The sequence below is a fragment of the Loxodonta africana genome, chromosome 2 (genome assembly GCF_030014295.1).
Source record: "Loxodonta africana isolate mLoxAfr1 chromosome 2, mLoxAfr1.hap2, whole genome shotgun sequence".
Taxonomy (NCBI): domain Eukaryota; kingdom Metazoa; phylum Chordata; class Mammalia; order Proboscidea; family Elephantidae; genus Loxodonta; species Loxodonta africana.
Window position 1 is genome coordinate 100,691,827 of NC_087343.1, and position 16,495 is coordinate 100,708,321.

Here is a 16,495-nt window from a genome sequence, read left to right on the forward strand (position 1 = left end):
TTTTTCCCCTAATATCAGGAACAAGATAAAGATGTTCACTCTCACCATTTGTATTCAACATTGTACTGGAGGTTCTAGCCAATTAGGCATAAAAAAGAAATAAAAGCCATCTAGATGGGGGTAAAAAAAGTAAAATATGATGACACGATCTTGTGTATAGAAATTCCTAAGGAAGCCACAAAAAGTATATTAGAACTAATAAATGAATTTAGCAAGGGTGTAGGATACAAGATCAATATATTAAAATCAACTGTATTTCTATATGCTAGCAAGGGGAAATCTCAAAATAAAATTAATAAAACAACTTCATTTAGACCAACAAAAAGAATAAAATACTTACTAATAAATTTAACGAAAGAAGTATAAGGCTTGTACACTGAAAATACAAACCATTCTTGAAAGAAGATCTAAATGAATGGAAAGAAAGCTCATCTTCATGAATTAGAAGACAGTACCATTAGAAGACTCCTTCAAATTTATCTACAGGTTTAACTAAATCCCAATAAAAACTTCAACTCTTTTTTTTCTTTTTTGCAGAAATTGGCAAGCTGATCTTAATATTCATATGAAAATGCAAGAGATTCAGAATAGTCAAAACAATTTTGAAAAAGAAAAAAGAGGACAAACACTTCCCAATTTCAAAACTTGCTACAAAGTTACAATGATCTAGACATTGTGGTACTGGTACAAAGCTCTCTCTATATGTCAACTGAATATAACTGACAGTCCAGAAACAAACCTTTATATTTGTACTCAATTTTTGACAGGGGTGCTTAGCCAAATGAAAGTGGAAAGAATAGTTTTTCTTTTCCCCCAACAAATTTGATGTTGGGACAACTAAATACGCACATTCAAATGAACAAAGTTGGACTCCTTCCTCACACCATATATAAAAATTAACTCAAGTGACAAAGACAAAAGCTAGGTAAAAACTTGCAAAATGTGCTGTCAGGTTAGATATGGAACCAAAGGAGGTGTAACAATAAAAAAAAAAAAGCAAATTCAGTCATTCAGTTAAACAACATGTCCTCCTAATACATACTAAAAATAATTTGAGTAAAAAAAAAATCTATCTCAATACACAGGAAACTCTTGTAAAGTGTATTAATAAGCCTCATCTATATATATATTTTTTTTATATATGTAGCTTTCTTCTCTTTTTATAATTGTGATTTCATATCTCATTGAGTATATTAACCATATTTATTAAATGTTAAGTATGCACAAACGTGTTCTCCAAATACATATCTTCATAGCCACTGTTTACTACCTTTGTTGTGCTTGTATCCAATTTAAGGTGCTTATTTTCTGTAGATCTGTATGAGGAAGGTTAGCCTATACCATTTTCCTGCTCATGCAGCTGCACATATGCGATGTTACTAGGCCACAGAATGTCTGTCTCCTTAACATCTCTAATGTGTATTTCTTCCTTACCATTCCCACTACTTCTATGTTAGTAAAGCCCTTCTTTCGATCTCCCCTGGACTACTGCAGCTAACTCCTACAAGTTAGTGTTATTAACTGTCATCTAAGAGATTGTCAGTACACGGCACGAAATAAAAATGAATAGAAGTGGTGAAAATAATTTAACCTCTACTTCCTCTCTGTAAGGAGCTTACAGCACAGTTAGCGAAATAAAATTGTTTTCATATAAAACAATTAGAGAATTAAGATATAACAAGTTACAATGCTTCCATACACTAATGTGCTATTTTTGGCATGTAGGCAGCCAACTCAGAAATTCAAGTTCTATTAAAAGTGGCAACTTATTATAACATAAAGAAAACAAAAATCCTCACAACTGGGCCAATAAGCAACAACATGATAAATGGAGAAAAGATTGAAGGTGTCAAGGATTTCATTTTACTTGAACCCACAATCAATGCCCATGGAAGCAGCAGTCAAGAAATCAAATAACATATCTCATTGGGCAAATCTACTGCAAAAGACCTCTTCAAAGTGTTAAAAACCACTGACCCAAGCCATGGTGTTTTCAATCACATCATATGCATGCAAAAGCTGGGCAATACATAAGGAAGATCGAAGAAGAACTGATGCTTTTAAATTATGGTGTTGGTAAAGAATATCAAGTATACCACGGACTGCCAGAAGAACAAACAAATCTGTCTCGTAAGTAGTACAGCCAAAACGCTCCTTAGAAGCAAGGATGGCGAGAGTTCGTCTCACATACTTTGGACATGTTATCAGGAGAGACCAGTCCCTGGAGAAAGACATCATGCTGGGTAAAGTAGAGGGTCAGTGAAAAACGAGATGGACTGACACAGTGGCTGCAACAATAGGCTCAAGCACAGCAACCACTGTGAGGATGGTGTAGGATCAGGCAGTGTTTCATTCTGTTGTACAAAGGGTTGCTATGAGTTGGAACCAACTCGACAGCACCTAATAACAACAACAAAATTTTAACAGTATCACCTAGATCTTAAAGTGGGTTTGCAAGGAGTGTTTTTGGCCTGAATTATTTTGAAAATAATATGGCTAAATTTTTCTTTGGTTCGTTCCTCCTTATTCTACTACCTACCCATCGCTATTAAGCTGATTTTGACTCATAGGGACCCTACAGGACTGAGCAGAACTGCCCCATATGGTTTCCAAGGCTGTAATCTCTATGGAAGCAGACTGCCACACCTTTTGTCACAAAGTTGCTGGTGGGTTCAAGCCTTTTGGTTGGCAGCCAAGCACTTAACCACTGTGCCCCCTTATTCTAACTCCCCTCAGTTCTTGATTCTCAGTGGCCAAGTTGGCTTGCCCATATTAACCTCTAGAAAGAGCAAGTTAACAATCTCTCTCTCTCTCTCTCTCTCCACACACACTCACACACACACACGCACACGTGAGCAATTTAGGTCTAAATACCACAATTTCATTTTTAAGTGGAAATTAAATTTAAAGTGGAATTTTAAGTGGATTTCTGCGGTCACATAAACAGATATCCTACCAACATCCAATTTACTTGTTCTTTATAGACAAAAATGTAAATGATGCATCTTTAAGGTCATAGTTAGCTGATGTCACTAAAGGTAAAAACGAATTCTTTTTAGTTATGTTCCATTTTCTCTTCAGTGGAAATCCAAATCATGCTCCAGGCAATTTTAAAAGATCAACTCAGTGTAGACTGAGGCTGAGTGTCCTCACACAGCTATGTCCAAAAACTAGTCCTCTATCAGCTGCTGGGCAGCTTAGGCTGCCTGGAGGCCAGGGAGCCCAGCATGGTACAATAGCAGGAAAATAGAGTTCCCTTCATTCCTTAATTCACATGCAAGTGAGGTGCCAATCAAGTGCTGACAAGCATGGAGAAACTAAAATCAAAAGTGAGTAGAGACATACATTCGAAAGAAGCAGTTTTCAGACATTTCTAAGTGATGTTTTTAATGATGCTTGTGAACACACCACTATTAACATGGAAAAAGAAATAAAATATGAACATGCTCATTTTCTATCAGCTGGGATGATTCCATAAACTAATGACATGTGTTTATTAAAATTGCTTTAATATGTTTTATAAAAAATATGAAGACTCTTACTTTGGTTAAGGAAAGAAATCTGAATGCAAATTGATTTATTGCAAACGGAGGAGGTAAGGTGAGCTGAGTTTGGAAACTGCGCATCGACAAGGAAAGCCAATTTATTTCCAAATAAAAAAAATTTATTCCCAAATTTTAAGAACACTTGGTTTTGTCCAACTGATTAACACCTGGGAAGACTAGAGCAAAGCACCCTGAAATGGCCAACAATGAAAGCTATGGCATCACTTTATTAAAGTGGCTGGAGAAGGATACAAGGAACAAGCTCAAAAACTGTGTTGTTTTATAATGAAAGCTAATTTTCCAACAAAGGATCCTGAATTTTTTATAGCTTATATAAGGCAAAAATAAGCTGTATTATTTGTGGATGTCTTTCCAAAGTAATTTGGTAAATGCATTCTGATTACAACTACTGGTTCTATTAAGTATAAAACAATTTCTAAGACAGAAATTCAAGTCTTCCTAAATGATGGTTTGATAACATAAGTTTATACATTGGCATTATTTTAATATATAGAAAAGATAACACAGAACATATATGTTATTTGCAAAAATTTATTATTAATTCATAAAATAATAGTTCTTCCCTTTAATCTTTAATGACTGAGTGTTAGAAATGTTATGAGAGCTGTCTCATCAACACCTATTTTTGCTAAGAACACAGGAAGTTGAGAATTAGAAATTTGAGCAGTTACCATATGATGAGAATAAAAGTACAAAAGTCCTATTTTTTTTTGTATCACCTTTTCTCATTATTATAGTAAACTGTATAATGTTTCATGAACCTAAACATAACTGAGTTCCAAGATTTACTACCATAAAACAAACACTGGTTTTGAAAATAAATCTCTGACTATAATGCATTCTTCCAGGAGAAATCTAACACTTTAAGATAGAAGCTAATCATAAATTATATTCTCAGTTTTCAAAAACTACAATTAGCAAAACATAAAAGCTCTGTAATTATTATACGCTCTAAATTTAAAAGTAATTTATCTCAAGATATCTATTAGCAGTACATTTAATTTTAAACTACAATTATAATTTAGTAAATAGTAAATGCATTTCCGAGTGGGTCCTGACTGGTACCTATAATCTGAACAATAAACATTAATAATTATATTTATTGGTAAAACTATACTTGCCACACAGTTTACATTTAAAATAAATTTTCTTGAAACTCATGATCTAGAAAAAAAGATTGTGAACTTGTATGATGACGGCAGAAAAATGATTTTGATGCACTCAAACCTGATGCTTCGAATTAAGACTATCCCACAAGAAGTGTAAGTGTGTGTGCGCGCACGTGCACATGTGTACAGTCTTCAATCACGAGCAAAATTTTAAAAAACAATTAAAAAAAATTAAACTTCATTGACATCCAAAAGATTTAATGTCTCATATGTATAATGTGATATTGATACTAAAAACTAAAACAAAATTTGAGATTTACATATTAATATTTATAATTTACTTTCTTGTAAAGTTATAGTAAAATTTGAATCCTTGTAAAACAATTTCATATATTATGGTGAAAAGTCCTGACAGAATGAATTTTTCCCAACACTTTAAACACAATGATTTTCCCTCTAACAACATATGGGGAGAACAGGAATGAATATTATTCAGTCTGAAGCAAGAGCAAAAGGTTTAAAAACATTTCAACTTTTTTCCTGTTTCTTTAAAAATGCTATTTTTAAAGCCCTTTTAAATTAAATAGAAACCTAATGGCTTTAAATATATTTATCATGCTTTGTCAAAAATTAATGTAAAATGCATCAGTGTTATTGGTTTAGAGGACCCTTATTAGGTCAGCAATGACTCTCCAGTTGCCACTATCTCTACACTCAGATCACAGTTCAGTATAAAATAGCAAATATATAAAGTTGAAATAACTGCTATTAATATTTTAAAACATAAACAAGGTATATTACATTAAATAGACTTCTCAGCCCTGTTGCTGCCTGACAGATACGTGATGTGCCAGTGGTTATATTATAGTCCTCCTCCCATGCATGCACCTCCTGCAGAGACAGCAGGCTACAGAAGCTGACCCTTACTGAGACCATCTTGTCTCTCTGACAAAGCTCCTTTTTAACTTCTTACTTACTGGTTACTTCCTGTGATGGAGAAAAACTTAAGCTCAGCTTGTGATAATTTCACAGGCCCTGAGGACCCTGACCCTAGTAGCCTCAAGGTCAGAAGTCAAGTCTTGTTCTGAAACATCTGTGTGCTTTATATTAAAGTGGAACAAAAGTGGAGAAATATCCACCAGTGTGTGACAAGAAGGACAGGCAAAATAGGACTGACACACTGGTCATCTGTTACTTTGGCATCTTAAGTCCATTTTTAACACTGTCCAAAATTCACTTAAATTCCAAATTTGACCACAAGTGATTTTTATAAACTGTCTTAAAGTAAAAAATAGGAATTCACATTTTAGAGAAGTCTGAAATTTGATTAGTCATACAGGCTTTCATACATATTTTAAGTTCCTCTTCAAGTCAATGAAATTTCACATTTTAAGTAATTTAATGGCTTAATCGGAATCGACTTGACGGCATTGGTTTTACTGGGTACAGACAAAAAATTAAGCTATACCAATCTATAAGGATTGAAGATGATTTGAAAGACAAGGTTCATCTTTTAAAAATAATGCGACACTCGTCTGTTAAAGAGCTATCTTAAGATATTCAATTATATGTTAAAATAAATTAAGAAGAGTTAAAAGCACTTAAAAATAATTCCTTTAAACTGAAATAAATTTAAGAAACAAATAATTTAACATATTTATTGAACTCAGGATAGCAAAAGCATTTGTAGATTGAGGTCGGCTAAAATATTCTCAGGTGTTAGGTGTCACCACGGGTCTTGTATCTAAATCATGTGTGTAAGCAATAAGATGTAGGGAGGTTGAAAAGGTCATAGAAATATATTTAATTTCCATGACAAAAGGAAACACATACCAAGTCTAGAAACACAAAAATTAGAAAAATAATGTTGTGTCTGCTTTTGATGTCCACTTTCGTCTATTTGGAATTAAAATGATCAAATACGCTTTTATTGAATTGATCATTTTATTACAGCATTGGTACTTTCTTGTGATAGAAGAGGTTATGGACACAGAGGCATAAATTCTTCATTAGTGCATTTTTAGTACTGATTAGATTGCAGAAACCATTCATGTTGACACGAAACTGTGGTACTTGCAATAATGCATATTCAGAAAATCCAAAACACTCAAGGTTCAGAAATTTGATAATTTTTGGATACACAATCCTCACTCTAAGAATTAGATGATTTTGAAATGCAAAGATTTTTTTCTTTTTTTTTGGTCAAGCAACACATTCCAGTTAGAAGCAGATTAATGGAAGCTTTCTGAGAGTTTTCACACTACTTGTATGTATCAAGTACTAACCTGTGGAGATAAGGGCAGTTAAGGATTGCCAAAATAGTTTCAAATATTCGAAGAATCTCTTGACTTTTTAAACGCTTTACAGATAATATAATGGTATACACATAAAACATGAAACAAATATCATGAAATGTATGGAAACTGAGGCTATAATGTAGAAATTAAAAAGGATATGTAAATAAGGAACAGGCAAAATGCTTTTTGGTTAACACTGAAAAACTCTGCCACTGTAAAAAAACAAACAAAAAAAAAAACCAGTATATTCTTTTTAAACATTATGAAATTATTTTCTCTAAATATTTTATTTTCATTCTTTATAAAATAGTTTAAAATAATGACACCAACAAAAAAAGGGAGGTGGGGGATAAGCCTGTAAGGAGATTAGAAGTTAAAAATAACTTTGAATGTACACTCACCAGTTCAACAAAAGCAAGTCCTCCATAACTGTGAGCAACAAAAAATACATTCTCAGCTGCAGACTGGGCTATGAAATGGTCCCACACGTAGACTGCATGTTCTTCAGGAGAGCCATTTTCCTATAAAGAGAAAAAAATGACATATTACATACTGTATCTAATTATTATCACAGTAATCAAAAATTAAATTATATGCATGCTTCCATAGCATAAAGATAGTTATAGCTGATTCAAAATAATAACAGAAAAACTATATTGAAAATCCAAATGAGAGAATAAATTAGGATTAAACTATTAGTAAATTTCTGTAAAACTTAACTGCTACTACAATTTTCTGAAAGAAAATATTTAAAATACACAGTTTGGAGGGAAAACTGCACTTTTAGGTATATCTGAGACATTGAAATATACCTAAATACACTAGAATTGCATAAAAGAAAGCTCTAGTGGTCTTATGATAAAAGAATATAACACTTAAGAAGTCAGTTAAATTTCTACATTTAGATCTGCAAATACGATTTATAAAATTTTAAGTTTCTCTGTAAGCTGGAAATAAATGGAATACTACTAATAAAAATTTTCTATTTAAGTTATTTTTAAAAATACATGTACAGACACACACAAACACACACACTTTTTTTTCTGAAACACTTTCCATGCAAATTTTGTTTTCAGAATTGGGATAAATCTAAATCACATAAACCCAGGGGCCTGTACATGACTCCAAACTTGCTTTAACTCTAAAAGTCCTGTAATAACCTCATTTTGCTGTATTTTCTATACCTGACTTACGCTTAAAGCCAGAATTTGTATAATGTGTTAAAAAAAAAAATACTGATAAAAAGAAAATGCTAAGAACTATTGCAGATAACGGACATGTTTTGAAGAGGTATTTCTTAGAAGCTCTAACACCAAATGACTGACTGCCTCAGGATGTCATGAATAGGAGGCAATGAAAACAACTTATCCACACTGTCCATCTTAGAAGTTTTCTAATAACTTATTAAGGTCCATATGCATGGCTTCAATTGCCGAAAAAGCTATTGTTCCCTAATGTCCATGACCAGTCTAAATATATGTTTAGAGCATATATCCAAGTGCTTAATAGTCATCTCCTTTTGGATATCCCACCTACCACCACTGAGTCGATTCTGACTCACAGTGACCCTTTAGAACAGAGTAGAACTGCCCCACAGGGTTGCCAAGGCTGTAATCTGTATGGAAACAGACTGCCGTATCTTACTCCTATGGGACAGCTAGTGGGTTCAAATCACCGACTTTTTGGTTAGCAGCCAAGCGCTTAACCACTGTGCCACCAGGGATCCTTGGATGTTCCACAGACACTTCAAATTCAACCAATCCAAAACTGAACTAACAATTTTCTCTACAAACCTCTCGCCCTCATTTCACTTATAGCTGAAATCTGAGCATCATCTTTTATTTTTTTCTTCCTCAAACTCCACATATAATAATCATTAAAATCCTCTGGATCCTGTCCATCTTTTAAATCTGTCCACTTCTCTCCATTCCCATGTCCTCTGGCTTAATTCAAGCCATCATCATCTCAGAAGTAGATGACTACAAGTCTCCAGCCCAGTTTCCCTGCCCCTAGTATTGCCCTTTTAAATGCTTTCTCTAATTCTGTAGTAAGGACAACCTTTCAAAAATGCAAATGTGATCATATCACCATGTCACTCACTCCTTGCTTAGAACTCTTCAAAGTCTCCTTATTGCCCTCAGGATCAAATTCCAAGTTCTTAGTATAATTCTCAAGGCCCTTCATGAATTGGCTTCTGCCTATCTCTTGAACTATCTTTCTCACCACTGCCCTGTATGATACTTTGCCTCCAAAGAGACCCCCTCCCTCCTAAGAGACTTCACACTCACTCTCTGTGTTCCAGTTGCAGGGAACAAATTTCAGTTTCCTAACTGTGCCATACTTTTTCTTGTCTCTGGGCTATCTTTTTTGTCTGGAAAATGCTCCTCTGTGCTGTGCCTCCATTTTACCTCCTACCCTCACATGCATAATTCCTACTTGTCTTCAGTGCTCAATTGAGATATTACCTCCTATAGGAAGTCTTCTCTATCATCTGCAAGACTGGATAATGTCCTCCAATGACATCTTGTGCATGCTCCCACTTAATGTTTGCTATTACAATTGCTTGTTAGATTATCAAATTCTTGAGGCCAAAACCTGTGTCTTGTTCATTACATCTTAGTGTAACTGAATGAAATAAATGAATAGTGCAAGCACAACATTACCTTCAGGATGATTAGTTACAACCCTGTAGTGAAGAGCTAAAATACAAACATACTTTCAAAGATATCTATCAGTAACATAAATATGAAATTACCTATACATACATACACACAGTGAGCCCTGGTGCTGCAGTGATTAAAGCTCTGGGCTGCTAACCGAAAGGTCAGCAGTTCGAACTCACCAGCCACTCCACAGGAGAAAGATGTGGTAGTCTGCTTCCGTAAAGATTATAGCCTTGAAAACCTTATGGGGCAGTTCCATCCTGTCCTATAGGGTCGCTATAAGTTGGAATCGACTCGACAGCACACAACAAAAACTATATATACGTATATATGTGTGTATACATATATAGATGGAAACCCTGGTGGCATAGTAGTTAAATGCTACGGCTGCTGACGAAAGGGTCCGCAGTTCGAATCTCCCAGGCGCTCCTTGGAAACTCTATGGGGCAGTTCTGTTCTGTCCCGTAGGGTCGCTATGAGTTGAAATTGACTCAACGGCACTGGGTTTGGTTTTTTGGTTATATATACAGACATATATATACATATATATACATACTTGTTGTCGTTGAGATGATTCTGACTCACAGTGACTCTATAGGACAGAGTAGAACTGCCCCATAGAGTTTTCAAGGAGTGCCTGGTGGATTCGAACTGCCGACCTTCTGGTTAGCAGGTGTAGCTCTTAATCACTACACCACCAGGGTTTCCCATATATACACATATACATTTCATATATATATGAAATCATTTGAAGAAAAATCCTTGTAGGACATTTTAGGCTTTGATAATTAGTTTAAAAATCAACAACGACAACAAAAAGTTATCATAAAATCAGAATAGAGTTAACCCTAATAAAGAGAGAAGGAGCTGTGATTGAGGCAGATGCTTCTGGTAGCTGGCAATGCTCTATTTCTTAACTGGGGTGGTAGTAACATAAGTGTATTCTTTATAGCCATTCTTAAAATTGTCCACACTTTTTTTTAGCACTTTTCTGTACATATATCTACAGTGACCACAGAATTTATTATTCAAACCTTTAATAGTGAAGGGGGCATTACTAGTAATTGTGCTGTGACAAAAGCCCTAAGCTGGAACCATGCAGAGAAAGTTCAGACATTTGGTCATCCCAGTTACCGTGCAATTAAAGAAATGCAAAAACAAAACAGGGAGAGCTAACATAGTTTCCATCTGCTGATAACCGGCATATGACAGAATTACCTTAAAAATACTATTGGACTAATGGAGCACAAGTGCCACTGCCTCCACCAGACTGAGTCCAGCATAACCAGATGGTGCCTGGCTACTATCACTGACTACTCTGACAGGGATCACAATAGAGGGTCCCAGACAGAGCTGGAGAAAAAAGTAGAACAAAATTCAAACTCATAAAAAGAGACCAGAGTTACTGGTCTGACAGAGACTGGGGAAACCCCAAGAGTATGGCCCCCCGGGGACCCTTTTAACTCAGTACTGAAGTTACTCCTGAGGTTAACCCACCAGTCAAAGATTAGGCTGGCCCATAAAACAAACAATAATACACTAACTCAACCATATATACGAGACTAAATGGGCACATAGCCAAGGGGCAAGGACAAGAAGGCAGGAGGGGGGAGGAAAGCTGGATGAGTGCAAATGGGAAACCCAAGGTTGAGAAGGGGAGAGAGAGTGTTGACACGTCAGGGGGCTGGTAGCCAATGTCACAAAACAACATGCATATTAATTGTTTAATGAGAAACTAATTTGCTCTGTAAACCTTCATCTAAGCACAGTAAAAAAAATATTGTTGATGGTCTGAAATATTCTTCTATATATGGAAAGAATAAAAACATAGAGTAGATTAAATTACTTTGTTCCCATTAGTCTCTGTACTGGAAGTGGTGGTGGAAGGATGAGAAGAAGTATACCACGATGCTGGCCATTAATGAATTTGCCATTTCTTAGGTATGTTAACATACAAAGACTAAACAGACAGTAGTGTGTGAGAAGTGTGACTTTCTCTATTTTTGTGAGACTGTCTTGGCAGTAAATCCAATGGGTCCTCTATAAATCTACATTATCTGATCTCAGTGGGTCCTCCCTGCTTTCTTCTCATAGTCCCCAATTCTTCCTTCACACTATCGAGATCGTATCTGTCTTCCTTTTCCATTCCTACCTTAGTTAGGTCCTCTTACAATAGATTCTTAACTAGTTTCATTTTCCTAGTCTTTCCCTTCACTGTTTTGCCAGACCAATTTTCTTGAAGCCTGGCTTTAATCAAGCCATTCTCCTGCTAAAAAGGTCATTTACCGAAATGGCTTCCATTGCCTATAAAAGCTGAAAATCTTGAGCCAACAACTGCTCTAAACCCACCTTTCCAGTCTTCCTTTTCACCATTTCCAGAGATCTCATGCCCCTAAGAAATCTGGCTTACATATTGATAGCTTGAAAATTCTCAACAAAACTCATGGAATTCAGTGTGGGATCCCATGGGTAACACCGCTTAGATTAGACAAAGCCTAAAGGCAGAGAGCACTTCTAAACGAAGAATTCAGTAATCCACTATGAGGTGATAAAGACTATAATACTATTCAGGGTAGTGGCAGAGAAAATGGAAAGAAAGGGATGTAATGAGTCATTGCAGAGGAAGAATCAGTAAAACTCTGTGAATCACAGGATATGAGGGCAACTGCCAGCCAGGCCTAAATGACCCAGCTGTGACTAAATAAGAGCTAAGAGCCAACAGTTCTTTCCACTGTTCATACATAGGCCAACTGTTTTCAGAGATTAGTACTATAGCTGAGTTTCTTCCTCCACAGTCCATGGAGACATTTTCTGATTACTTACTGATGAAGATCAAAGACTGCAGCCTTCAGTATGGATTACACCTCAACATAAAGAAAAAAAAATTCTCACAACCAGACCAATAAGCAATATCATGATAAATGGAGAAAAGACTGAAGTTGTCAAGGATTTCATTTTATTTCGATTCACAATCAATGCCCATGGAAGCAGCATTCAAGAAATCAAGGGACATAATGCATTGGGCAAATGGGCTGCAAAAGACTTCTTTAAACTGTTAAAAAGCAAATATGTCACTTTGAGGACTAAAGTGTGCCTGATTCAAGCCATGGTATTTTCAATTGCCTCATATACATGCAAAAAAGCTAAACAACAATCAAAATATTAGAAATTGCTGACCAGGCTGCCTAATGATGGTGGGATTATGGGGATTTTCTACTTTTGGCTCTTTACACTTTTCTGAACTGTCCAAAATTTCTGAAAAATGCATGCTTTTTATAAGGAAACAAGTAAACAACAACAAATTAGAAATCCCACAGAGTGACTACTGGTATCTTCTTTGGGGGAATCAGCAAATGAGCAGGGTCTTTAAATCTAACAAATTCTAACACCTGGTCTGAGTCCCACGCCAATTTACAAACAGAAAATCAGAAGACTTGTTTAAAATAGGTTTAAGAGAAAGAAGTGACAGCTGAACGTTTGAGAGTAACTGAACAAACAGAAAAACTGCAAAAATTGGAAGAGCACACAGCACACCAGTCTGAGACTACTCTCCTTGTTACTCAGCTACCTGAGGGCACCATTGTTTTTAAAGCACAAAACAGACATAATAGTAACCTCAAACCATCAGAGAAGGTTAAATGATGCTATGAGAACTTCAGTTCTGTAGGACTAGTGACATACATTTTAGAAATATTTTTATTCAAAATATTATTTTTAAAAAATGGCAATAAAAAAGAAAAACCTTAGTTATAAAAGACTTGGCTTTCATGAATGATTAATTCCCCAAGGCTTTTAGAAAACTAAAGTTTTTCACTATTCACAGTGTTTAAGAGAGCTAGATCCCCATCATTTTAAGACGGAACAAATCTGTCCAATCTTTGCTGCCTCCTACAGCAGTTATGCACAATAATGGAGCACAGGAATAAACTGAGAGTAGTTTCTAAAATATATTTCTGGAACAATGTATGACTAATACTACATTAGGAGCCCTAGTGGCACAGTGGTTAAGCGTTCGGCTGCTAACCGAAAGGTCGGCAGTTCAAACCCACCAGCTGCTCTGCGGGAGAAAGATGTAGCAGTCAGCTTCCATAAAGACTTACATCCTTGGAAACCCTATAGGGCAGTTCTACCCTATCTTAAAGGGTCGCTCTGAGTTGGAACCAACTTGACAGCAATGGGTTTGGTTTTGAGTTTTTAATATTACATTACTAAAATCCCAATTTTTAAAAATGAGGTGCTGCTGTTTTAAGGTAAATGTGTGTCATTTCAACCTGCAGTTGTGTGTCCACAATCACTACATATTTATAAACCATAACTCAGAGAGTATATATTATCAGCAGTGTATTTTGAAACTAAATAGAGTTGAATAGGAAAGACTTCTTACCATGACTCAGTTACAGAATGCAAACACACTGAATCTAATCTGCAGGTTTCTCTGTGATTTTCACATCTGGGTGAATTTGTACTTAGTAACTTTTTTGAAGCTGGATGATTTCAGAATATGTGAATATACAAAGTGTATGAAAAGAAGTACATCCATTAATTAGAGTTTGCTGGTGGCAGAATGGATAGGATATTCACACCGTGGAATTCTGCTGTATTCAGAGCACAGGTTGAATTTCCTGATGTACTATTGCCATCATTAATCGTTAAATGCCAAACAGAAGTGATGCAGTAACCAAAGCCCTTATCAACTATGCCAGATTCTAATACCTCGGCATGGCAAGGTCTGCATTTATGATGGACTACCTGAGCTGATAACACATGGAATTTTCTAAACAACATTTGCATATTTGTGTAATTATTTTCTAAGGTTAATTAGCTCCTGTAAAGCACTTCGCCCTTTGAGACTGCTTACAGTGACAGGTTCACATATTTTCTGAACCACTGCCAAACTTGACAGATTTTTCTTCAGTTAACTTGTTGCTACAAAGTTATAAAATGACTACCCCACAACAGCACTTTAAATGTATAATTAATTTTGGAAAAAGTAAATTGAAAATTGAATTTAAAGGTTTTCAAAATGCTCAGTTTTAAGGTCCATACTTTCAGATTATTTTATTTTACTTCACATAAATCTTTCTGTAATTATATTAGTAAGCGCATCTACCAATAAAATTTCTTTAGGAATAATGAAATCTAACATTCGTGACTTTAAGCTAGCATACGCTATGTGAGCAATTTCAGTTGTGTCACATACAAATATCACATACACATATATGCATATTTGAAATATATGCATATATACTTGAAAAAATACATATATTTCAAATTCAAATGAGAGAAACATACTATTATTAATGCTATGAAGTCCAGGATAAAATAACTGTGCTAACTATCTGGATTATTGGAAGTTAGGATAAACTTAGTGCAGGGAACATGTACATAATTGTGCTGCGGAGAACAGCAACACATTTACTGGTATCTTTTTCTGTATCACATACTGAGGGAAGAGTTTTTAGGTATGTTATTGCTTTTACTTCTCACCAAATTCTTATTATCCCTGTTTTATACATGAGGATACACACAGGAGCTCAGGGAGGCTAACCAACTAGAACATCACACAGCTAGTAAGTGGCAGAGCTGGCATTGAAACTCAGGTCCGTCTGAATCTGAAGCGCAAGCTTAACCATCACACTGCACTGCCTCTCAAGACTGTATTATTCATATTATAATTAAAGGCAAGAAAAAAATCACTTTTAGTTCTTAATCTTTTTAAAAATGACATATCATTAGCCACATGATTGTTACATTGGTGTTGGAGGACTAACAGAATAAACAGAACAATTGAAACCTTTATCATTAACTACATTTTTAGACTTTTGATTAAATATTTAATAGTGAAGATAAATTACTTGTGGGTATAAAGTCTGTATAGTTTCATCTAATTTCTTATATGTTAAGTGCCATGTGAAGTGATTGACTTAATGGGTCATCAAGCTTCAGAGAAAAATCTTTGTTCCACAGGCACAAAGTAAACTCCCAACCAGTTTTCTCTCCAATCTGTGCAGTTGGTCCCAGGGTAGATTGGACAATAAAAGAAAGTATAACATATTTTGTTACTAGCAAGAATACTGCAAACTATTCAATGTACTTTCCTGGCTACATGTAAGGCAAAAACATCTTCATTCATAGATAGTATATGCCTATAAATTTAAGTCAGTGGTTTTCAATCTGATTTTCCTAGGCCCCTTATTTTATGGAAGTGTCCCCTTTGTGTGTGTGTGGGACGGGGGGGAGGTTGAGTGAAAAAGAAGAGAGGAATCTGTATGTTGAAGAATCAATGGTACTGAAGGAAGAAGTCCAAGCTGCATTGAAGGTATTGGTGACAAACAAGGCTCCAGAAATTAACAAAATATCAACTGAGATGTTTCAACAAAGGGATGCAATGCTGGAAGTGCTCACTCATCTATGCCAAGAAATACGGAAGACAGCTACCTGGCCAACTGACTGAAAGAGATTCATATTTATGCTCATTCCAAAGAAAGGTGATCCGACAGAATGCGGAAATTATCAAACAATATCATTAATATCACACTTAAGAAAAAACAGTTGCAGCAGTACGTTGACAGGAAACTGCCAGAAATTCAAGACCTATCCAGAAGAGGACTTGGAACTAGGGATATCACTGCTGATGTCAAATGGATCTCGGCTGAAAGCAGAGAATACCAGAAAGATGTTTACCTGTGTTTTACTGACCATGCAAAGGATCATAACAAATTATGGATAACACTGTGAAGAATGGGAATTCTAGAACATTTAACTGTGCTCACATGGAACCTGTATGTAGACCAAGAGGCAGTCGTTGGGACAGAACAAGGAGACACTGTGTGGTTTAACATCAGAATGGGCAAATCTGC

General features: G+C 35.5%; 1 protein-coding gene across 16 annotated transcripts in view; it reads right to left on the reverse strand.

Annotated features, from left to right (window-relative positions):
• The window catches only part of ARB2A (ARB2 cotranscriptional regulator A), a 496,175-nt gene that overhangs the window by 215,477 nt on the left and 264,203 nt on the right, over positions 1 to 16,495 (reverse strand). For all 16 annotated transcript variants that reach the window (XR_002785671.2, XM_023547664.2, XM_023547667.2 and 13 more), the window contains one exon: positions 7,374 to 7,493. Coding sequence is in view for 15 of the 16 variants with exons in the window: in XM_023547664.2 (XP_023403432.1) it covers positions 7,374 to 7,493 (120 nt within the window). In the remaining variant the exon portion in view is untranslated. The remainder of the gene's footprint in view (positions 1 to 7,373; positions 7,494 to 16,495) is intronic.